Source organism: Chelonia mydas, chromosome 1 (genome assembly GCF_015237465.2).
Source record: "Chelonia mydas isolate rCheMyd1 chromosome 1, rCheMyd1.pri.v2, whole genome shotgun sequence".
NCBI lineage: Eukaryota > Metazoa > Chordata > Testudines > Cheloniidae > Chelonia > Chelonia mydas.
In genome coordinates, this window is record NC_057849.1 from 228397041 (window position 1) to 228421521 (window position 24481).

The following is a 24481-nucleotide window of genomic DNA, read 5'->3' on the forward strand; positions in this document are numbered from 1 at the left end:
CTACGGACGGTGGGTGTGTAAGTGTCCGAGTCTCGCGATACCAGTGTGGTGACGGTGGCCAGGCACGAGCATGGGGGCGTGAGTGGCCCGGGGTGCGGGGCGCATCACTATAGCCAAGCCCGGGGCAGCGGCGACAGGCCCCTGGGCTCCTGGCTTCAGCGGCAGTCTCAGGGTATCGGAGCCTGAGGGGTGAGCGCAGCGGGGAGTCCGGCTGCTCCCCGCGGGTGCCGGGGCCGGGCTGTGGGGCAGCGGCGGCAGGAGGGGGATGGAGAGCACCAGGCCGCCGCGCCGCCCTCCCGTCCCCGTGTGAAGCCCAAGTGCGCCTGCGCGCTCCCTGGGTGGGCAGAGGGGGCCCCGGGCGGCGCTTCTCCGGCAGAAGTAAGAGAACCCACCCCCCACCCCCGGTGTCTGTCTGTCTGTCTGTCTGAGGAGCTGGGGCTCCTGGGTTCTGTTCCCGGCTCTGCCACTGGTTGTTCCGGCTCCCTCAACTAATGCCAGGCCCAAGTCTTCTTCGCACGGTGCTGGAGGAGGTTACGGTCTGTCTGTGCTCGTATTTAAACTATTATTGCCACCCGGACAGCCGCGCCTGTTGCGAAGATCATCTACAGAGCTTGCTAGTGTGAATAAGCCTTTAGAGGCTGAAAGGAGAAAACCGCACCTGAAAGTGGAGCATGGTGTGACCCTGTCCGCACTAGGCCGTAAAACCTGCTTGTTTATTTCCAGGGGAAAACCAAACCCAGCATGTGTGTGTGGTTTGCTTGGTTCCTTTATTTTTTTTAACTGCATTGTCATTCAAATTTTGTTTGCAGCGGTGTTATAGTCGTGTTGGTCCCAGGATTTGAGAGAGATGCTGGCTGAGGTAATATCTTTTATGGGACTGATTTCTGTTGGTGAGCAAGACAAGCTTCAGACTTCAGTTTTGGCAAGAAGAGTTCTATGTAAGTTCAAAAGCTTGTCACTTTCATCAACAGAAGTTGATCTGACAAAAGATATTACTTCGACCACCACCCATTCTAAAGTTTTTATATAAACATATTTGAATGATTTTAATTCTAAAAACATTCTAACTCAATCTGTGAATGAAAATGTTTCCTGTTTTTAAAAGGGAAACAATAAGAACATCAAGGTTCCTAATGGGTATAACAGGAAATCTCTAAAAATTAGAAGGCTTGAGGGAAAGAGGATTGGAAGGAATAATTGGAGTGTGACATGGATAGTGGGTGGGACCAGCTATTGTAAATTGGATCAGGATTTGCAAACTGTTAGGCTGTGTCTACACTGCCGCTTTCAGCGCTAAAACTTTTGTTGTTCAGAGGTGTGAAAAAATGCTCTCCTGAGTGACAAAAGTTTTAGGGTTGAAAAGCACCAGTATAGACAGCACTTGATCTCCCGGCAATAAAGCTACTACCACTTGTTCCGGGTGGAGTTTTTTATCGCCGGGAGAGCTCTCCCCCTGTGATTAAAGTGTATCTACACTGCCACCAAACATCAGGGGATGAATTTTTCTGACTTAGTATACCTAGAGTTGAAGGAAATGGTATATAAGTGATTCAGTGGACTGAAGTTATAAAAACAGATTGTCAGTAGTTAAAACAATGTTTACATTTTATTTTAAGTAGAAAGATTTGTGCTCATTCTAAAAAATGCAGAATTTGAGTTTCTTTTAGATCTTCAAGATCAAATGCGCTATTGAACAACACAAAAAAACAAATTAAGGTGGAAAAACAGAACATTGACAACATGGATGGGTCTGAAAAATGCCATCTTCAATACTGAGCACATCAGAATTAAGCCCATGTTAAAGACCTGGTGAGATGCCACGAAGGCAAAACTTAAAAATGATTCAGATAGTCTGTGAAAACTTTTCATTACTTAACTGGCATGACTTACTCCCAGATACAAAGATCAAAGGTTGAGCCCAGAATATGAGGAAGCATGGTTGGTAGAACATAATCTTGAGTTCCTTCTCTTCTGGCACTTAAAAGTTGAACATCTTGATTTCTGCCTTAAATATGTGTTTGTGAAGGAGGTTGTGTCACCATCCAAATGGTGTGAGAACTGTGGTAGTAGACTCACCGGGGACTGTACAGTTGAATTCAGAGTTTTGTTAGTTTTTAAAAGACCTCTTCTTCTATTTGGTCAGCATCAATCAAGAATACTTTTAACTCATTTGGAATGGTTCATAATAGGAGGTTCTGAAAAATATATCTGTATGTAAGGGAAGATACAAAAGCTTGGTAGTCTTAAATAGGTCATAATCTGGGGACTGAATTCTTTGGTTTATTTACAGAATAGCAACGTTAGACAATTGTGTTCCTTTTAATGTTTGAAATTTGTTTAGAAGCACAGCTGTAATACTGTTTGCATCTACATTCATCCTGGTTACAAATGGTGTCTTAGCTGTGTTTAGAAACTGTCCAAAAATCCTGATGCTGAGGATGGGGAGACTGCAGTAGGGTTTCTGCTAGCAATGTTTCATTTAAATAGTTCTCCATGTTGAACAGGGAAATAACATTTTGATGCATGACAATTTTGAAAGGACACAGTTAACTTAATCTCTCACTTCAAATAATGAATTTAAAATAGTTTCAGGTAATAGGTTTGTGCCCCCAGGTTTCCATGCCAATTTTTAACTTTGCAATCGCATTTTCTTATTCTTTAAAATGTTTTTCTTTCCTCTTGCTGTGCAAAAGATCCATACAAACAAAAGAGAAATCTCTGTGTGCAGAGGTGGAAGAGAAACTGACAATCTGCAAAACGCTGACAAATGCACAAACTAACAAACTGTAAAAGAAAAGTTTCTTTACTCTTAAAAACTGTTTGTCTTAAGTACCACCAGCCAAGATTACTATAAGTGGCTAAAAAAACAAAACACAAAAAACTATACAGATGAGTGGTTTTTTAAAAGTTAGTTAGCATAATTTCTGGTGTGAAAATCTTGTAATGAGAAAGCTAAATTTAGTTGACTGAATTTGCTTTGCTATTTGTGCTGAGGGCTGTGCCTACAAATATAATGAACTACGTTAGAGAGACAAGTCGGGTAAGATCATATCTTTTATTTGATCAGCTTCTATTGGTGAAAGAGAAACAAGCTTTCGAGCTACACAGAGCTCTTCTTCAGGTCACTGCAATGAATTACTTTGCTGAAAAATTGCTGCCTGCTCTGTAATTTGTTGTTTTCAGAAATAATATTTTAAGGTATATTTTTAGATATACAAGCAAAAAAACTTACTGCTTACTAATTTCATTTTAAATCCTTATATGAGGATGAACTGCAAAAAAAAGTAGTACCTGTTTATTATTTGCTTTTTCTATCACATTCTCTTCAGTTTTCTTCTCTTTCTGGGGAAAGTGGTTCCTTCCTGGGCAGGGATTGCGTATTACTAGTTTTTAGTTCAGAAGGATTTTCTTTTTAAATACCAACGATAAGTAAGGCAAACAATCAATGCAAATGGGTATTTATGGTGGAAATATTTGTGCATCTGTAACTAAAATCTTACCAACAGCAGCTCTCCAATAAAGTTAATATTTGTTTTACAAATTTAAATAAAATAACACTAAACATCTTCAAAGGCTCTAAGTTCGTATAGTGGTCTTCTCCTGTTGCTTTGTAAGTTTTTTGTCTGATTTCAGGATTTATTCATTTCAGGAGGAAAATGAAAATTTTCTCTGAGTCCCATAAAACTGTTTTTGTTGTGGATCACTGTCCGTATATGGCAGAATCATGTAGACAACATGTTGAGTTTGACATGTTAGTAAAGAATCGGACCCAAGGAATCATACCTCTGGCACCCATATCAAAATCACTGTGGACCTGTTCGGTGGAATCATCTATGGAATATTGTAGAATAATGTATGATATTTTTCCTTTCAAAAAACTGGTAAGTGCTTCTAAAAGTACTGCTTATTGTAGAGATTGTCTCATTTTAGTGGGTATTATTTTTGAATGCTGTCAGATTGAAAAGCAGGTGTCTTAGATTAAAAACACTGGAAATTTTAAAAATTGAATTTTTCACCATTTAAGCTGCTGCATTTCCCTTTTCGCTCAGTTGAACAATGAAAATAGTCAGTTTAATTTTAGTTTTTCACTTTCTGGTTATCCGCTGTATCTCATTGCTTTGGTTGTAAACTCTGTGGGTGAGTGTTTAAATCCACACCAACTATAATAATATTAATAATTATTATTTAAGATACATTTAAACGTTAAATCATTTATTTTGATCTCAGGTTTTATGTAATCCAGATTTTGACTCTACACAGACTTGGATATAACTTTTGTAAAATTTGATGAAAAAATAAGAAAAACGTAAAATACTTGGTATTACTAGGAAAATGTCATCTTAGAGGAGAAACTCACTTTCCTCTTTTATTTAGTCATGCACATAATTAGTCACAGATGTCTCCAAGTGAGTATGGAGTGGTACTTAATGGGATAACGGTAAAAGCAAGGCAGAGTAATAGAATAATTGCACTCATTGGCATATCTGACTCTGTTGCTGAAATAACAGTAAAATGTACTGCCCTCTAGGTCTATTGTTTGTATGCAGGATTGATTGGTATTATAGGAGACAGTTCCCTGTGGCTTCATGCTTTAGCCCTGCTTTCTGTAATGCTGGTCTTCCACTTTTGGGGAGAGAGGAAAATTCAGCCTTGCTGAAGGATTGATAATGTGTTATGACCCATTTATCTTGCTGTAATAAGTTAGTCTTCATTCAGAGTATTTTTAAATAATACAAAGTACATAAAACACAGACTTGGAGCACACCTTTTTGTTCTCACAAACTCATTTATTTTGTTTTGGAGTTAAGCTGATACATTTTGGACAAAACTAAGGAGTACATAATGGATCACTTAGTCTGTTTTTCTTTTGGCACGCATTTGAGACCTCTCCATTCCCTTTAAGACCAAACAAGTTATTTCTGTGATTTATGGTTCCTTTTTTCACTAACCTGGAAATCCGAAATCCTAAGGGTGTTCCTTGGTGCATGCTTGGCATCACATCCAGCTGCCATAATCCACTGTGCCCAGCATGACTCTCATTTGTATCTTGGTAGTATATTTAACAAATTCTAAGACTTTTGGGTTTTTTTAGGTGTCCACACTTTGGCACATAAGTTAAAGAGAATCACTGTGTTAATGAGAAAAGGAACTGTGAATGGCAATAAAAGATGAACTTTTTTTTAACATAACACAGGCAATGTATATTTGTAAGAAAAATAAATTTAAAGTAAGTTATTAAAGAAATATAAATTAAAAGTGAAAGATTTTACAGAGCGCAATTTTTTATCCTTTTTGTTTTGTAGAGTAAGCACTGTGCCTCTTAATTAACACTTCACAATTAATTATAAGATTTAGAATGCCAGATTTGTCATTGGGGCCCATTTGTGACCCTTCAAACTGTTGTTGTTTAAAGGTTGTTCCACTCCTTTCTGTCCTAAATGTGTTGAATTCTTTTGTGGCTCTCTGCAGTGCAAATTTAATGGAGTGGCAGTTCTGCTATTAAGCATAAATTGTAATTTCTCTAAGGCCCCAATTCAGCAAAGCATTTAAGCATGTACTTAAGTCCCATGATGGAGATTACAGTGAAGTCTGTGGGACTTAAGTACATGCTTAAATGCTTTATGAGTATGAACGTTTGCAGTGAAGGCTCATAAAGTTATCTAATCTATCATCATAGCTCACTAGGGTATTTACCTCAATGATCTCCTTTGATAGAAGATTCTACTCACTGATTAAGTGCTGTGTTTAATTAAATAAGAGAAAAAATACATCTGTGCTCAATAGCTATTGCTAATGAAAATATAAATGTGATACTACGGGAGTTGCTCCTTTTTATTCTCGTGTTAGTTTGCAATGGTAACTACAGTGTTAACAGTCAAAACCAGCTCCTTGTTTATACTCTACTAACACAGGATATGAAATCAGTGTTAATAATGACTTTCTAAAACAATAATTAAGTATACATGAACATTTTTTTCTTTGTCATCACACCACTTCTAAATGCTTGATCTTTGCTTAAAATAAAAAAGGAGATATTATGTTAGTCTGGATTTAGCACAGTTGTCATAACCTATGGGCACAAGTTAGTTTGATGCAAAAATGAAATGAGGTTTGAATGACCTATAAATATAATACTGTGGCACTCTGACCTTTTCTAGGTAGAGCCCTGCAAATCCATGGATATGGGCTTTATGTCCACAGACAATTTTTGGCGGCTTGTGGCTTGGATGCAGATGCAAATTTTGTATCTGCGCAGGGCTCTAGCGATCTCACAGAAATCAGGGTGACGCTGTAACACATGGGATGGGGGCAAGGCAGATGCTGTGGCCCCAACAGTAGGTGTGGGGTGGAGGAGGTGGGAATGGAGCTCTGACTGCAGCACACACTCATCCAAATGGAGCAGCTGTCAACCAGCCCTCAGGCTCCCGCTCAGCTCTTTGAATCCCACTGCAGGGGGCTGCAATATGTGGCAATAGCCCGCTGAGCATTTTGGCGGTTGTAGTGCCCGGCTTGCTCAGACTTGCTTAAATTACAACTCCCAGAAAGGAGCACAACCATGGGCTCCTGCGCTGTGAGCCAAGTGCCATCTTGAAAGAGGTATCGTTATACTTTAAACTAGCGAGCAGCAACGACAGGCGCTGTGAGGAGCGTAGTTGTTGCCACTGTTTGTCCTGGCCAGGTCTGCATTTGTTAGAGCTGCCATGGCTGCATAGGGATGTCCGAGCCCCCTGCTGGGAGGGCGGCGCTGCACACAAGGGCCCAGGATTATAGCCTCTCTGCCCGGAGTGGGGGAAGCAGGTGCAGCGAGGACAGAGCGGGTGGCGGGGCAGGAGGTCTCTGGGGAGAAGTGGGAAGTGGTTGGGGCTTGCAGGCTTGGCACAGCCCTGTGTCACTGGAGCATGGTGACCCATGGAGCTGCTAGTAGAGCCCTGCTAATCTGTGGATTTCTGCTTTTTATCTGCGGACCATTTTTGCAGATTGGCTGTAGATAAAAATTTTGTATCCATGCGAGGCTCTATTTATGGGCATGTGAGAATTATCGTATAAGAAGAAAGAATACATTACTGTGATCTTAAAATTTGCTTTGTAACTTTTTAGGTGAATTTCATTGTAAGTGATTCTGGGGCTCATATCTTAAATTCCTGGACCCAAGAAGACCAAAACTTGCAGGAGGTATGATTAGTACTTGATACCTCTATTTATTTTGTGAGGCTAGTTAAAATTAATTATAGTGAAAAAGAATAAGCTTTCTTAGTATATTTAGTAGGCAACATTTTATCATGGTATGACATCAATGTTTTAGTTTTTTGTCTTGTATATTTTTTCTGAGAATAATAACTGATTCATTTGTTTGAAGGAGAATTCTGGATTTAGAAAGATTGTATGTTTTCTAACAGAATAAGGTTTTGTGTGTGTGCAGTTCAGTTACTTTTCATCTTAAGATAATGGTTTAAATAGAGACACAACTTTTAGCTTGTGTAAATTTTAATTTTATTTGCATATTCTTACAAATCTAGATGAAACTAGCTCCTCTTTTAAACTCACTTGAATTTTTATTTGTTTATTTTATTATTCATCCTTTAAAATCACAATCATGTAACTATAACAAAGGAAAATAGGCAAGAGCTGTAAAATTCTCTTTATTGCAAAACGTTCCAAAATTAATCTTGTAAAGAAATTCACTAAAACACAGTGGGAATACAAAGAAGAAAAAAAAGTAGTAATTTAAAGACATAATTAAAAGGTACTCCATCACAGGTTTGACTTCTCTGTAGTACTCCCTGCAGGGCCAGGGATGGTACTCTAAGCGCTCCCTGCATTATAACAGTGGTTCTCAACCAGGGGTACATATACCCCTGGAGGTACTTAGGGGTCTTCCAGGGGGTACATCAACTCATCCAGATATTTGCCTAATTTTACAACAGGGTACATAAAAAGCACTAGCAAAGTCAGTACAAACTAAAATTTCTTACAGACAATGACTCGTTTATACTGCTTTATATACTATACATTGAAATGTAAGTACAATATTTATATTCCAACTGATTTATTTTATCATTCTATGGTAAAAATGAGAATGTAAGCAATTTTTCAGTAATAGTGTGCTGTGACACTTTTTTTTGTATTTTTACTTTTGATTTTGTAAGCAAGTAGTTTTTAAGTGACATGAAACTTGCGGGTACATAAGACAAATCAGTTTCCTGCAAGGGGTACAATACTCTGGAAAGGTTGAGAACCACGGGTCTATAAGTTATGGCCACCTGCTTGGAGTAGGGAGGTCTGTGCCGTAAGCTCAGGGTCAGTCTAAAAAAGGTTAATAAATTCAAAATTTGTCTATTTTTATTTGTCTGTGTCAAGGCTAGCACTTGAAAGCAAGGCCCTTACCTGGCTATGGGGTTCTGGGAGAGCACCGAGTAACTCCTCTTTCCCAGTCTCACCTATCTCTGCCCCAAGCAGAAGCAGGCAAGCTGCCTTAACTGGCCTGCTGGCTCCCAATTGGTCAGTGTCTCCTGCTGGTCCTTTTAAGCATCTGGAGGAGTAAGTCTTGTAGGTAGCCCAGTCTGAGAAGGGGGTTGTTAGGGTGTTGACACCTCCAGCTTTGGGGCAGAGAATGCCTAATAGACGCTATCACAAACTCCGTTTGCATTTTGACTGGAGCTGGTTGGAGATTTTCTGATGGAACACTTTTTCACTGGAAAATAATAATCTGATAGATTTGCAGAAACATGTTGATTCTGTCAAAATTCGGTTGTAAACCTGCAAACCAGGCTGGTTTCTTGCAAGCTTATCCCCTCCCTCCTCTGATAGGCTGGGGCGCACAGGGCTTCCTGACTCCAAATCAGCCTGTCTAGTGGGCTGCTCTGGAACCAGGGCTTCTAGGTAGCCTGCTGGGCAGGCTGCCTCAGAGTGGGGGTCCCAGAGCTTCCAGGGAGCCTGGGACCTAGGGGATCATATTTCATGTTGGAATCCCCAAACATGTATTTCCAAAGCAAAATAAAACAAACTCCCAGTTCCATGAAAAATTGAGTTTTTCAATTTTTGTCTCAGTTTGGGCCCAAAAATTTTCTGTTTCCCTGCCTGCTCTAATTTTAACATCTGAAGTAAACTATTGAAGGTCTAATTTTACCATCAGAAACAGCAACTGATCATACATAGTCTTGGTAAGAAAGAACTATCAAGAACATCCTCATCAGGACCTATATCAAAAGCTTAATTCAGATGAGCCTCTTTTTTTTGGCCTAATTATATTAGTGAAATGTCAGTATGGAGAAGAAATATAATTTTCAGCCCAAAAGAAGTAGTTTTCAGAAAACAATGGAAATGGTTTTGCAACCTTAGGAACATAACAGCCATACTAGTCTGGCCAGTGATCCATCTGATTCTGATAGTGGCCGGTGCCTGACGCCTCAGAGGGAATGAACAGGACAGGGCAATATCAAGTGATCCATCCCCTGTTTTCCAGTTCCAGCTTCTGGCAGTTGCCGGTGTAGGGATACTCGGAACATGGGGCTGTGTCCCTGACTGTCTTGGCTAATAGCTAGGGCCTTACCAAATTCATTGTCCATTTTTGTAAATGTCATGCTCATAGCATTTTAAAAATCTTGAATTTCACGGTTTTAATATTTAAATCTTAAATTTCATGGTGTTGTAACAAAGCATGAATATGTATTTAGAGATAGCAAAATATAAACATGTAAAGCCCTTAAGTCAGCATTTTTCAACCTGGGGATCCTGACCCAAGAGGGAGGGCGCAAGGCTGTCATAGAGAGGATCACAGTATTGCCACCCTTACTTCTGCGCTGCCTTGAGAGCTGCGTGGCTGGAAAGTGGTGGCTGCTGGCCGGGTGCCCAGCTCTAAAGGCAGTGCAGAAGTAAGGGTGGCAATGCACCCTATCTTGCCACCCTTACTTCTGCGCTGCTGCTGGGAGCGGCGGGTTTAGGGCTAAATATTTAGCCCAGCAAGTTGGTTATGGGTCAAAATCAGTTGAATATTGCTCTATTTTTCTCCCCTGACCATGTTAATTTGTATGTAGAATAAATTGTAATTAATGACTTCTTGTACGAGATCATTTTACTATAATAGCTAAGATCATAACTTCACAATAAAACTTTTTTTTCTTCTTTTTAACCAGTTAATGGCAGCTCTAGCAGCTGTCGGACCACCTAATCCTCGTGCGGACCCAGAATGCTGCAGCATACTGCATGGTTTGGTTGCAGCAGTAGAAACACTCTGCAAAATCACAGAATACCAGCATGAGGCCCGAACCATGCTAATGGAAAATGCAGAACGTGTTGGAAACAGAGGAAGAATAATCTGCATTACGAATGCCAAAAGGTATTTACAGGATTATACAATTTTTGTTTGTTTGTTTTTTTTTGGTTTTTTTTTGTTTGGGGAGGGGGGAATTAATGGTTCTATAAATAGGCTAGATCCTTTGTCTTCTGATTCTTTTTTTTTTTCCTTGATGTAGTTCAGTGTTTTTATTTTAACATATAATGCCTGTAATAGTTAGTTTTTGGCTACTGACAACTTCTCACCTAATGTACTCCACCAGGAAAGGTCAGCTGAGGCATTCAAGGCAACAGCTCCCTGTTTTACATAAGTGAGCATTAATGGTAGAGAGTTTCCAGGAGAGAGTTGTTTAAGGAGTTTGGGTGGGTTAAGGAGTATAGTAGCATGGTTCTCTTGGGATTAATGGTTTATGAAGAGTTAGTAATTTTGATACAAAATTAAAGCTTGTCTCCAGATGGAGCTATTCAGAAATCAGAGTGTATTAAGCTAAATTGGAAGAAGGTACTCTTACTCATGAATAAGGGAGGGATGAGGGGTCTGTACATTCCTGAATAGCTATTGTACTTGAAATTCACAACATATTTTAATCCAAATTAATTTTCAAGTGTAGATCAAGGGACTTGTCTATCTTGTGCCTTCTTGCTCACAGGCAGAGCAGTCCACAGACTCATAAAAAGTTGCAGATTGGGGCTTAGTGAATAAGATTTGTAATTTTGTTCAATTGTACATGTATCTAGGAAAAAAGATAAAGTTGTGTATATTTAATTAAAATTATACTTTGACTTTTTTAAATATTGCAAAACAAAACTTGTTTATACTTCTGTTGAAGAATTTTTAAACCGACATTTGCTCTTATTTGTGCTGCATCTATGTGCCAAAACAGTAAGAGCAATATGGTAGTGAAACAAATATAGCCACAAGAGTTTTTCAAAATCCTCTTGATCTGTAAAAGTAATAAGCCATTTACTAAAGTATTTGGGTTAATTTTTTCTCTTTTTCTAAGTAAATTTTTTTCCCCCCTTCTTTTAGTGACAGCCATGTTCGAATGCTTGAAGACTGTGTCCAAGAAACTATTCATGAGCATAACAAGCTTGCAGCTAATTCAGATCAGTGAGTGTTCAGTCCATAAGCACAGTTTTTCTTATCCCGCATATGCCAACTTTGATGTGCCTTTTACGAAATACTGATCTATATTGGTGGTGGGCAACCGGCCCACAGGCCGCATGCTGCCCATCGGGGTAATTTGATTGCGGGCCGCGAGACATTTTGTTGACGTTGACTGTCCGCAGGCACGGCCTCCCACAGCTCAGTGGCCGCAGTTCTCTGTTCCTGGCCAATGGGAGCTGTGGGAAGCAACAGCCAGCATGCCCCTGTGGCCCACCGTTTTCCGCAGCTCCCATTGGCCGGGAACAGAGAACTGTAGCCACTGGGAGCTGCGGGATCAATGCGACCCACAATCAGATTACCCTGATGGGCTGCAGGTTGCCCACCACTGATCTATATGATGCTGTTTATTGAGAATTTGTCTTAATGGGCCGTTTGAACGCTTAACAGAGAGGGGAAACTAGATGAGGAAGATACTAAAACACAACCCTGTAGTCTGAGGTCTTTAGCCATTGTGTTTTCCTGTACCATAGCCCTGCACAAGACCATGCTGCTTTAGATTGGTATCTCTTAAAGCAATGAGGTATAAAAGAGAGGAGTAAAGAAGATAATTTAGCCCAGCTATGGAAAACATCTCTGTAACTAACAGTGTATCTGAAGAATACCTGATACTGCTGGTGATTAATGCTTTGAGCAATGCATATTGGTGGCAGCACTGAATTAGTTTTACATGCCTGTTACTTTTAGCCTGCCAAAGCTTCTGTGCTTGGAAATTGCTTTTAGTTTTCAAATAGCTTTTTTTGCTTGGTATCTCTGTTGAAACTTGAGAAACAAAATAGTGAAGGGGGGGGGGGGAAGGACTGTTATGTTAAATCCCTTTTCCCTATCTTCTGTCTATCTTGTCTATTTAGATTATGAGCTCTTGAGGGCAGGAACTGTCTATTACATTGTACATGGGGGCCCTATCCTTGGTTGGCTCTAGGCATTTTCACAATATAAATAAATGTTAATAATATAATCCACCACGTAACCTCTAACTTTCATTTCACCGTTTGCATTTTTACAATTTCATAAATGTTAAAATGGTATTATGGGCCCCCAGGAAATAAGGTTTTTATTTAAATGCTGTGTAAGGGTGAAAAGGTTTTGTGACTAACATTGTCACATTGGAAACAATGGAGGATTGGAGATACAAGATCTGGGTTCTTTTTCCAGCTGCCAAAGTTTTCTTGTGAAAACTTCACGTAAGTTGCATAATGGCTGTGTGTGGAACTCCAGCAATTGGGAGGTGAGGGTGCTCAGCATCATTCAGGCTATTAATTTCCATTTTCTCTTCTGTACCTAATGGGGATTAATTAAAATTTGAAAAACACTTTTTTATGAACAGATCCTCAGCTGGTCTCAATTGTCATAGGTTTATTGACTTCTGTGGAGCTACGATAACTTATTTTAGCTGAGGATCTATCTACCCCATTGATACTTAAATGGAAGGTGCTACAGAAGTACAGTGTTTTGCACCCCAAAACGCTCAGCTGGAAATCTTGCCATATTTTTAGTTATCAATTCATAGAATCATAGGACTGGAAGGGGGACTGGAGAGGTCATCTAGTCCAGTCCTCTGCACTCATGGCAGGATTAAGTATTATCGAGACATCCCTGACAGGTGTTAATCTAACCAGTTCTTAAAAATCTCCAGTGATGGAGATTTGTGTGCTTATAAAATGCAATAAACAAACACCAAGTCCTGACGAAACTTACTCAAAAGCAGAATTTGTCTCTGGTGCTTCTGACTAGCACAGTGTTCAGGAAATCAAGTTAGTCTTGCATGGGAGAGAGTTGACATGAATTATGTGGCATACAGCTGCATTGCTGACCTACTAAATAGAACATTTGATTTCTAAGCCTCATGCAGATCCAGAAGTGTGAATTGGTCTTAATCCACACCTATCCAGTTGGTGAAGATAGCCTTGTTTCAGATCGCCTTAAAAAAGAGGTAAGGAGCTTAAATTGCTTTAAAGAAATGGTACCACTGTACTGAATGTCACAAACCAACTTAGGGCAGGTCTGTACTTAAAACCCTGCATTGACACAGCAGAACCTCTGTGCTGCTTAAGTGAAGACACTCCTACGCTGACAGGAGAGAGTTCTCCTGTCACTTCCTGAGAGGCTATAGCTATGGTGATGGGAGAAGCTCTCCCATCAACATAGCACTGTCTATGCAAGGTTTAAGGTTGGTATCACTGTTGGTCAGGGGTGTGTATTTTTCACACCTCTGTGCAACATAGTTACACCGACATAGGTCTGTAGTATAGTCCTGGTCTTAAAATTTAGCAGTAATGTTTTAGTTTCCCAGAGACTGGATACTCATCTGTAAAGGAAGAGGCATATGTGACAGTTTCTGAAGAAGCTGATGACATAGAAATGTTGTTGCCATTTTCAGTGTGTGTTTCTGATAACATTTTCCCCTCCTTTTGCAATAGGCATGGAGTTATGATATCTCTTTCGTCAGTCTGCTTGAGTTGTTTTTGCTAACTGTTGACTTTACAATAAAGCCATTCATCTTATAGTTTTTGCAGATTGAGCTCTTTAGTGACCTCTTGAAAGGAAAACTGTTAGTTTTCATTTGTGGGAAGGAGATTACAGTACAATGAAAACACAAGACCTACATGAGATATTTACTTCTCTGGGACTTTGTCTCCACAGAAGAACACATTGCCGGCCACCAGGGACCTCTATTTCCGCATACAAATTTCTGTTGCTCCTGAGCTTGATAGCCTGTCAGAGCATGAATATTGTTAAATGTTACATATATATTATTCTATCCAACCCGTCAGTACTTTGACTAACTGTATTGCACAATATGTTATTTTAAACTTGGCAGATGGACTTGTTTGTGTCTTTTTAATTAAATGTCAGTGGAAAGAAAATCTGCTTCCAAGGGGGTGATATGCAGATGATAAAATCCTATAGTACTTATCCACATACCAATAAAAGAAATGTCCTAAAAGAAGAAATTGTATTTTATAAATAACATTAACACATGAAGTTAAAATTATTCTGTATACTGATATTTTCATTGCTTATTTACAAGTGCATGTTCTTGGACAATCTGTATATTTATAGTGACTGTAGGTCAAAAACCACACATGCACCAAGTGGTATGTGCCACTGTGCTCTGCTGTTCTTCAGTCCTGCTCTGTTTTAATAATCATAAGGTGTTGGCTGTACCCAGAGGTTGTTGGGGCTGAATGTAAGTTACTTTGGGCTGTTGTTACAGCATAGTTCGGGGGAAGCTAGTAGTGAACTGGCTTGTAGCCATTCAACTAAATAAACAAAGAAATAAGCAAGGCCCAAAACTATGAAGTGTGAAAATAGGAAGCAATAGTGTTTCCTGACAGAGCCTGCTTGTGGGTGAATATGTCCCCCGCCCCCTTTGAAGGAGATGATAATAAAAGCAACTATGCAAATTGCTTTAGACGAACAGTCTCACCTGCAGACCTAGGCTTTGTGGGTGCCCAGGAATTCCCCATGTTGGAGCAGCGCCTGCCATGACCCCTCAAGGACAATGCTGGAGGGTCCGAGACTGTCGGTAGCAGAAGGGGTGTAAGCATTGATGCTTGTTTGCTTGCTGGAAAGCACATATTTAGTAACACGTGAAGGCTGGGAAGCTTATTATAGCTTGGCAATAAAACCGGTTATACGTATGCACCTGGTGTAGCTTCATTGAGTGTATCCGAGCACTTTGGCTCGACACCGGTAAAGGCTTTTTTTTTCTTTAAAGAGAGCTTTCTAGTTTGACAGCATCCTTTTAAAATGGCCAGACTAAAGTGAAACTATTGGGTTAATTGAAAGTGTGGGGAAAAAAAAAATCTGGAGTTAGTTTTTAAACTGTCACTCTGAACATGAAATAAATCCAATTCTATATCTCATTGTAGGAGTAAAAATAAAGATACCTTTCCTCCCACAGAACCTTCAAATGCTTTATAAACTTCAGAGGCCTTGTATAGAGTATTACATTTTTATGCAATGGGTGTGAGAAGCAGAGAGTACTCTTACTACTTTACCATATTCTGAGGTTCCCCTCTATAACACAGTCCCCTGGCCAAGGAAAATTAGACAGGACTTCCTTGCAGCTCATTATTATCAACGCATGATTATAGCACTTACCTCTTCAGAATGTTATACAAGTGTATATGAAACACACACGAGGTAGATGGATAAAAGACTACTGTCCCCACTTTACGGATTGGGAAATGGAGACAGACCTACCTTGGGCCCTATGACAGATTAGTGACAGAGTTGAGATTAGGACCAAGGAGTTCTTGGATTCCAGTCTCGTGGATTGAGGTGGCCTCTTGTTGGCAGAAAGGGTCACAGTTTAACAACTCTCTGGTGTTCAGCTTTTTTGACAAAGTTATGATGACTGACTGAACCAAAGTCTTCTATATAACATCACTGCACCCAAGATGACTTTAAACTGTTTATATCCTTTTTCTTTCTAAGGAACCATACATCACATTTTCTGTTGAACTTGGTGATGCAAGTCTTCTTAAGCTTAAAATGTTGATGGTTTGTGTCTGTATGGTATCAGAAAACACTGATAAGGTACATTCTATGTCTTTTTTTATATTTTAATTATTGTTATTATTTTATTTTTAAAGCTTTCTCCAGTCTTAACCAGCGAAGTGCATAGTGTCCGTGCTGGACGGCATCTGGCTACAAAACTGAACGTTTTAGTACAGCAGCACTTCGATCTGGCTTCAACCACAATAACCAATATCCCTATGAAGGTAAGATTGTATCCTATAGCTTTGATAAGTAGCTGCATCACTTGCTTTAAATTGTTTTGAAATTTTAATATTTATTTTAATTGAATTTTTACATTGTTTTTCTCTCCATATCATATTTTCTGTTTTTTATTAGCCCACATTCAATGTCTGTGACCAGGTTAGTACATTTTAAGAAGGGGGAAAAAAGGAAGGATCACAGAACAAAATGCTGTATTGCTATGTCAGCAATTCGATTCGGCAAGACAAGTGTTATTTCAGTCCACTTCATATTATTTTATATAAATATAATCTTGTTTACTTCAAATTACTTTGTCTGTGATTCTTTTGTCTCTTACAATTGTGTTCATTAGATATTCTTGACCTTTGTGCATTTTAGTGGCTTAGTGAGTCTTTTTTCCTCTGTGTCATTTTCATGCCCGCCCAACATAAAGGTGTTTGTAACTAATAGTTTCTGACCAAAGGATAATGGTTTTTCAGCTGATGTGGAGCTGTTTAACAAGAGGGGAAGGGGGAAATTACTTTTGCCTCTAGTAATGGAAGATATTAAATGACTTTTTTTTCCCCATAGAAGCTACATACATCCCTACTTCTCATTTATTTTTCTTTTTTAATTAATCTTCATTGCCGCTGGGATGACAATTAATGTAACTAAAAATTCTAATTGGCTTTTAGTAGGTAGGAGCCCCCCAGCTTCAATTACGTTTTACTGCCAGACCAAGAGCAGCAGTATTGCAAGAGAGGGAAGTTTATTAGCAAAACTAAAGAATGCACAAAAGGAAAAAATAAGTCATTATTACCCAGTGCCCACTTCTTTAAAATGAATAAATGATAGTAGTGTATGGATTGTGTGTGCTAAAGTATCAGTTGACTTACTTTAGTTTGTTTTTACAACTTTCAGCTTTAACATGGATCATAGTATTATATATATATAATATATATATAAAAATAAATACATTTTTTTCTTTTAGTTTCACAAATACCTTATTTGTAACTTACTGCCCTGTGTGCTGCTGGTATGCCTCTTCCTCCTACCTTTGTCTTTTTTAGGAATAGAATATGTTGGGTTCCCCGTGTACTATTTACTCAAAATAAATTCCCCAAGATTACTGTTCTGTTTTTGCTAATTTACTGTATATGGTGTTTGCTAATGCAGCTGTTTAAAGATGCTGTGTCCTCCTTTTAACAAACATCCAGTCTTTAACTTTATGCCTGCAGTTAGAACTATTAAATAGCTTCTAGTTCTTAACTGCAGGAACATGATAAACTGCTACTGTAAGTGGTTTCTTTCGTTAGTACAGGGTAAAAAGAAATTCACAGAAGATTTAAAAAAAAAAGTGACTCTGCAAACAGATTCTAGTAGTTAGAATTACTGGGTGCTGGTTAGGAAATTACAAGTTTCCCAATCTGTTTCTTGTGCTTTATACAGAGAAGAAGAGGAAGGAAAAAAACGAGAATTTCTGTCAGTGTTATTTATCTGTTTGTTATGCATTGTGCACATCTATGGCATTTATATAAATAGGAATATCATAGATTTAAAGAAAAAGCAGGCTATTGCATCTTTAAATAGATCAGAAAGCAAACAGTTTCCTCAACGTTGCAACCCCTTATTGTCTGATTCACTTAGAATTTTATTTTCTTCTGAAAGGTAAAATGGAGACTATCATTCTCCATTTATAAAAACAACGAAGAATCTTTTTAAAAAAATAAACCAGATTCTTTTTGAATTTCCTTTTTATGTAAAGGAAGAACAACATGCTAACACATCTGCCAATTATGATGTGGAGCTTCTTCATCACAAAGATGCACATGTAGACTTTCTAAAAAGTGGTAAGTGGGGAAAAAGAATGTAAAAAGTGAGTGGTGGAATAATCTAAGAATTAAAAATGTCTAATAGAACGCTTTTATAAAAACTGTTTAAGATCGTTCAAAAACTCAAGATCTGGGCTTTAAATGGATGCAAACTTTAAGCTTCTTCAGCAAGGACAAGATTTAACTAATTATAGCAGATTTTTTTTAATTGAAATTTTAAATTTTCTTTACAACAATTTGAGATGTAATGTAAAATGAATTGGTCTTGGAATATTCAATTTAACTGATTTAAAAAAAAAAAGACATAACGAAGGAAAGAATAACGTGTAAACATCAAACTAGATTAGACATGCATCAGAATGTGCGTGTTTGATGGAACCAGAGGCATTTCAGTTTGTCACATGGATGTAAGCATGCCAGTTCATGAGTTAAGACAACAGATGCTTAAACAAAAGTCCAGGAGATTTTGAGCAAGAGGATCATGTGACAGGCCAAATTTTCTTTGATGTTGTAGGAAGTATTCTCCATCCAGGTAGGTGCATGTCAGTGTCTAAATAAATATGGCAACCAATTACTTCACTCACAGACACACAGACTTGTTTCCCAAAATTTGAGACAATCAAATGTGCATATGAAAGTGGCACCTTAAAGTGGCACCGTAAAGACTAACAGATTATCCTTAACGGCAACCTGCAGGGTTGACTTCAGTGTGACTGTGTGGGTAAAGACTACTCGTAGAAGCAAAGGACAGATCATGCAAGACCCATTAGTACATGTTTCTGTGATTTCATAATCAGAAAGGACTGTGTTTATCATTTAGTCTGACCTCCTGCATAACCCAATATATACCCATTGACTCTTGCATCTAGTTCAGCATGAGTTATTGGTCTAGAGCGTAATATTTTGAAGTATATTTTGTGAGTAGTAACACCAGCGATTTGAAACTTCACGTAAAACTTATCTTTCCTTAGTGTGTGCAGATTATTGGAAGTTCAGATTAGCAAAGCACTAATTAGCAAGAATCTACTGCATTGTCGTGGAAGCATTATAATATGTTTATATATTTTATTGCCTTCCTGTAATTCACTGCTTTCTGTCAGACCAGCTGTAAATAAGACAGTTGCAGGGAAGTATTTTAGCAATGTATCTTAATATACATGGCCAGAACTACATGATGAGAGGTGTTTGCATTGGACAAGAAAGGATACAGAGATTGATAACAATACCTACCATTTTTTGCAAAAGGGAAGAAAGCAATACAGCTTGTCGAATGTACTCTTGAGATACGTTTTCAGTTATGATTTTTGGGACGTGCTGTTTAAAATAGAATTTTAATTATAACTGATCAGTTCAAAACAAAGGTTCTGAAACCTAGGAGGTGCAGAATTTTTGCACAGAAGACTATTACCCATCCTTGGAGTGTATTAGACTTCTTTTTAAAATAAGCTGCTTGTCCTGTTAGAACTATAAAAGTATTGTAAATATATTTTTGCTTTAAATAATAAAATGAGACTTAGAGGAGCACCTTTTCAGGAGCCTCAATGTAGCCGTTATGTTGAACACGCCTACTTGAACACCTATGTATTTCGCATGCATGGTTTCTTACACCCAACTTTGTCCGTACTGCAATAACTTTGCTCACTTGGAAAAAAAAAAAAAAAAAAAAAAAAGGTCTAAAATTGTAGCTGTTACTTCTGAAAACTTCTGGGTTTGGGGATATTTTTAACCTTATTTTGAATATTTAGTTTTTTAAAAATCATCAAGTTCTCTTTCAAAATCAAATTCAGATTCCAGATAAGACATTTTGTACGTTAAACCCTCTCATTCAAGTAGGAGGGTTTGTGCAGCACCATCATATATTTATATAAGGCTTATAGTTGCTAGATTTTTGTATTCTATAATGTAATGAACTGAAGACTGACTAACTTATTATGGTACATTTTCTCTAACTTGATGTTGCAGGTGATAATCATATAGGTGGCAATAGCAGAGAGGGTACATTTAAAGAAACTGTAACATTAAAATGGTGCACACCACGAACAAACAGTGTTGGTAGGTACTGTATTTTCTGTAAATGTTTGAGAAGCACTTTCTGTCCTGCAGTACATTTCCTCCTCCTCCTCTCCCCCCCCACCTCCCCGCCAACGGCATCCAAACATTAGAAATATTATTCCCTGGTGATTGCACTACTTTTCCTCTCCTTTTTGTTTCCTATACCCAGTATCTCTTGCCACAGGTCTACTTTACTGACAGCCAGCAGGCCTCCAAAGAGGCTTCAACATCTACAGCTGTGATTCGGCCACTGTATGTGTACAGTTAGTATCTTGTCAGACTGAATGCTCGTGATGCTGGCTAATCACTGACTATTTATGTAGGAGAGAGGGGAAAACAGGATTTTTCTCCCTCTACCAAGCAAACTGCTTGTTCACTGGCAAAAAGTGTTCAGTAATTTCCCCTCCATTACTTTTCTGTGGTTTCCATCACCAGTTTGTAAATGTATTCTAATTCTCTAGTCACATTGCTCTGCAGCTTTTTTCCTTCCCTTTCTCTCTCAAAGAAATTTCACAAACAAATCACTTCAACTAATTTAGGTATTTTGTAAGAGTAGCTTCAGGCCCTGTGTTTAGTGTGTGCTTTTCTATCTTTGCAACTAACCCTTTCCACATTTTTATTTTTCAGAATTGCATTATTGCACTGGAGCATACAGAATCTCACCCGTAGATGTAAATAGCCGACCTTCCTCTTGTCTTACAAACTTCCTTCTCAATGGTAAATTGTTTTCTTGGTTAAGCATTTTAAAAATTCTTAATGTTGCAAATCCCTTTTTTAAAGTATGTAGGTATATCCACATTGTACAAAATGTTAAGAAGTTAGATATTCACTTTATTCCAGATGTCATATTAACACCTAATCTGTGTAAAGGACAGTAATACAGAAGCAAGACAGTCCAACAAACATCTAGATAGATATTAACTGATAACTATATTTGAAGGGAAATGGAATAAAAATTACAATTTGAGTTTAAACCTAAAAAAGGGGAGAAGAGATGGGAAAGAGAGAGGAATCCTGATTTTTTTTTCCCCCTAAATCCCAATATAGGTTCTGTGTTTAGTAATATACATTTATTTTAATATTACCACTGTTTTGAATTACAGTATAGCTGATTAATAATAATATGTTTGATCACAATGCTTAATAGTGTTGAGTGTTCTTTCTGAATAGAAATGTAATACCTAAGGGTTCTTCCATCAGAAAACTGGAAAATAGGTTTTCTTGCTCTTATCAGTTAAGTGGAAATTGTTCTATATTGCAAAGCATTTGCAAGTTTCTCTGAAACATGCTGCAGGGGTTCAGAACAGAATAGGAACTTCTCAATGTATTCCTCTTTCCCCCACTGTCTCTCATTCAAGAGACTAAAATATCTTCCCTTCTATTCACCACTGTAAATTTGCTAACTTTCATTTTAAATTTAATCCAGTTTTGAGCTAAGGTAGCAATGATATATCCTGCCATATATCTATCTATCTATCTATCGAGAGAGAGAGAGAGAGAGCAAGAGAGAGGATAGGCAGCTGTCAGCAATCAGGACAGAATCAAGGATCGGTGACTACTGTCTTTACCACCCACAGTTGATCCAATTAGGTGATCATGTGACCTCCTACATTTATTTTCATATACTAGGAGGGCATTTTACCTGCTTGAAACTGACACACTAATTAGTATTGAGGTCAACCAAGGATTTGGTTAGTCAGTTTATCATTCAACTGCTACCATAACCTTCACCCTCAAAAGAATATATTTAGTAGAGTTTTCTCGTGCATACTCTTAATTTCAAGAAAATAAGACATTTTTGACTTTTGTGAACATGAAATAGTGTCCCTTGAAACAAAGAAATTTAAGATACCCTAGTACTGAAATAATTTTCACAAGATAGTTTAAAAAACTGTATATTTACCATGTCCTTAGTCTTCAATGAGAACAAGTTATGTGTTTGGGTCACTATTTGGTTAGCATTGTAAACTATTGAAAATAATGAACTGACCAAATAGAGTATAGCATTTCCATTACTTTTACAGACATTTATCTCCATAAGGATTATATTTTCTGAATGATCAAAAGGTAACAAAGTACATAGTTTGAACCCTTTCTATATGATGCAAGAAGAGTGCTATGTTCCATGTTTAGCCTATCTAAAGGCAGGAATTAAAGTTCCATAGGAAACAATTGTAGATCTACTAATTTGAGTTTAGTAAGAGACCTACATTAGCTTAACACCGCTGGGGTTGGGTGGCTGAGTGGTTAAATATAAACCTGTAGAATACCTTTAAATGTAAATTGCTGTACTCAGTAGCTAATCAAACTGATCTCAATTTTAATAGGTCGTTCTGTTTTGTTGGAACAACCACGCAAGTCTGGTTCTAAAGTAATTAGCCACATGCTTAGTAGCCATGGAGGAGAGATTTTCCTGCATGTTTTGAGCAGTTCTCGATCAATTCTAGAAGATCCCCCTTCAATTAGTGAAGGATGTGGTGGAAGAGTCACAGACTACAGGATTACAGTAAGATACTACTATTTTGTTTTTAGTCTTACTCAACAGTTCATCAGAATTCAGGGGTGAGGAGTGAGGGGGGGTTGAAACAGACATTCTGTACTGTAAGAAATTGTAGGTCGCTTATTTAAAAAAATTTTTTTTAAATGGCACACTTGGATCAATTATTTCTTCGTTCTATTATTGATAGTCAGCATTTATTGACACACACACAACCACTTTAAAGAAACCTTCTGTCTCTATCCCACATCTGTGCTTGCATGCTGTAAGCAATATGAAATTTCTAAAATACTCTCATTGGTTACTCTTTTTAAACACTGTTTATCTCAACAAAGGTTTGAAGTGGACTGGATCCAGATAGCCCTGCACCCAGCCCTCTATAAGAAGGATAATTGTCATAATGAGGGTCTTTGAGAATAGCTGGACTGAACAAATAAAAAAGAGCTGGATCTTATAGACTCAGGTGTGGAGGGGGCACTCTAAAGAAACCCATTTTACTCTTTTTAATTTGATATCCTCTGCATTCAGTGCCCATTAGCAAAAAGTGGCCTGTAAACAAACAGAATAAAACTTTAACATATGTAATTCCTTATTATCAATCCAAAGCAGAGCATTTGTTGCCACATCCTACAATGTTTTGAAGTTAAGCTTTCATGAAGTTAAGATTTGACAAACCTCTTCCTTAAATGCTTTCTATATGAATTCAAAGTAGAATTGCTCATAAGAATATTGAACACAGAGGTATAGTTTTTAGGGCTACATTCCTTTTCCTTTCTGTATTATTCATAAGGGAGGCAATGATGTTTGACCCATTCAATGAAAGTTACTTTGTTAGAGAAGTTCCTAATTTTATCTTGTTTGGTTATCATTAGGATTTTGGTGAATTTATGAGGGAAAACAGATTAACTCCTTTTCTAGACCCCAGATATAAGATCGATGGAAGTCTTGAGATTCCTTTGGAACGAGCAAAAGATCAGTTAGAGAAACATACTCGTTACTGGCCTATGATTATTTCGCAAACCACCATCTTCAACATGCAAGCTGTAAGTGACCATGGATTTCTAACTTTCCTTTTCTGTTCTGGAGTAAGTTTTTAAAACTGTGCTTGGGGGAAGAGTTAATATCAGTAACAACTGAATAGCTGATAGCACATAATTATAGAAAAATCAACCAAAACAAAATCAGTTAGAATAAGGTTTTGGCTTTCACTTTTGATTAGGTACTTTGTGTATATTTTACAACTATAACTCTGAACCCAAATGTCTCCCATTACATGGAATTGAGTTGGATGCAGAGCTGTTGGGTTAAGAGGAAGACTTCATGTAGTAATGCATGCTGGGAACACTTCCGAATGTAGGTTAAAGGATTTTTATTTTTTAATGTCAACCTCAGATATGCTTTTAAATCCCCACCCCCCCAACTAAATGCAGATTTTGTTCTGTTTTGTTTTGTCTTGAAGGTAGTGCCGTTAGCCAGTGTTATTGTGAAAGAAGCTCTCTCAGATGAGGATGTGCTGAATTGTCAGAAAACAATATACAACTTAGTAGATATGGAGAGGAAAAATGATCCACTGCCAATTTCAACAGTTGGTACCAGGGGAAAGGGTCCAAAAAGGTTTAACATTTATTAATTTTGTTGTACTTTTGCAAAAAATATATCCCATCTGCATACATTCCAGATGAACCTTGTGTTTTAAGTTGGACAATCAAAGGTAATTTAGAGTCCCCTAAACTACATACATGAGCAAAATAAATGTTGTATATCTTTTGGCTGCATAATTTAGAGCTGTAGTGCTATTCCCCTGGTTTCATGTTAAAGAAAAAACTCAGTTGTAACTGGAAATAACAGATTCAATCACATCTTATATTTAAGACCCTTTTTAGAGGGAAAAAAAATCACACAGAAAACACCATCTTGAGCCTCGTGTAGGTTAGA

At 38.0% G+C, this 24481-nt stretch overlaps 1 protein-coding gene across 5 annotated transcripts in view; it reads left to right on the top strand.

Annotated features, from left to right (window-relative positions):
- Nucleotides 1-38: 38 nt before the first annotated feature.
- Nucleotides 39-24481, top strand: part of INTS13 (integrator complex subunit 13) — a 30944-nt gene continuing 6501 nt past the window's right edge. For 2 of the 5 annotated variants that reach the window (XM_043538422.1, XM_043538426.1), the window contains exons 1-13: nt 1668-1809; nt 3650-3881; nt 7099-7173; nt 10134-10336; nt 11324-11404; nt 13301-13391; nt 16060-16188; nt 17931-18015; nt 19960-20049; nt 20677-20766; nt 22377-22555; nt 23419-23589; nt 24006-24160. In XM_043538422.1, the coding sequence (XP_043394357.1) occupies nt 1745-1809; nt 3650-3881; nt 7099-7173; nt 10134-10336; nt 11324-11404; nt 13301-13391; nt 16060-16188; nt 17931-18015; nt 19960-20049; nt 20677-20766; nt 22377-22555; nt 23419-23589; nt 24006-24160 (1646 nt within the window). In that variant the 5' untranslated portion in view covers nt 1668-1744. Of the gene's footprint in view, nt 379-809; nt 939-1667; nt 1810-3633; nt 3882-7098; nt 7174-10133; nt 10337-11323; nt 11405-13300; nt 13392-16059; nt 16189-17930; nt 18016-19959; nt 20050-20676; nt 20767-22376; nt 22556-23418; nt 23590-24005; nt 24161-24481 lie in introns of those variants that run through there. The other 3 variants (XM_007062994.4, XM_037915298.2, XM_043538432.1) reach the window with 3 other exon arrangements.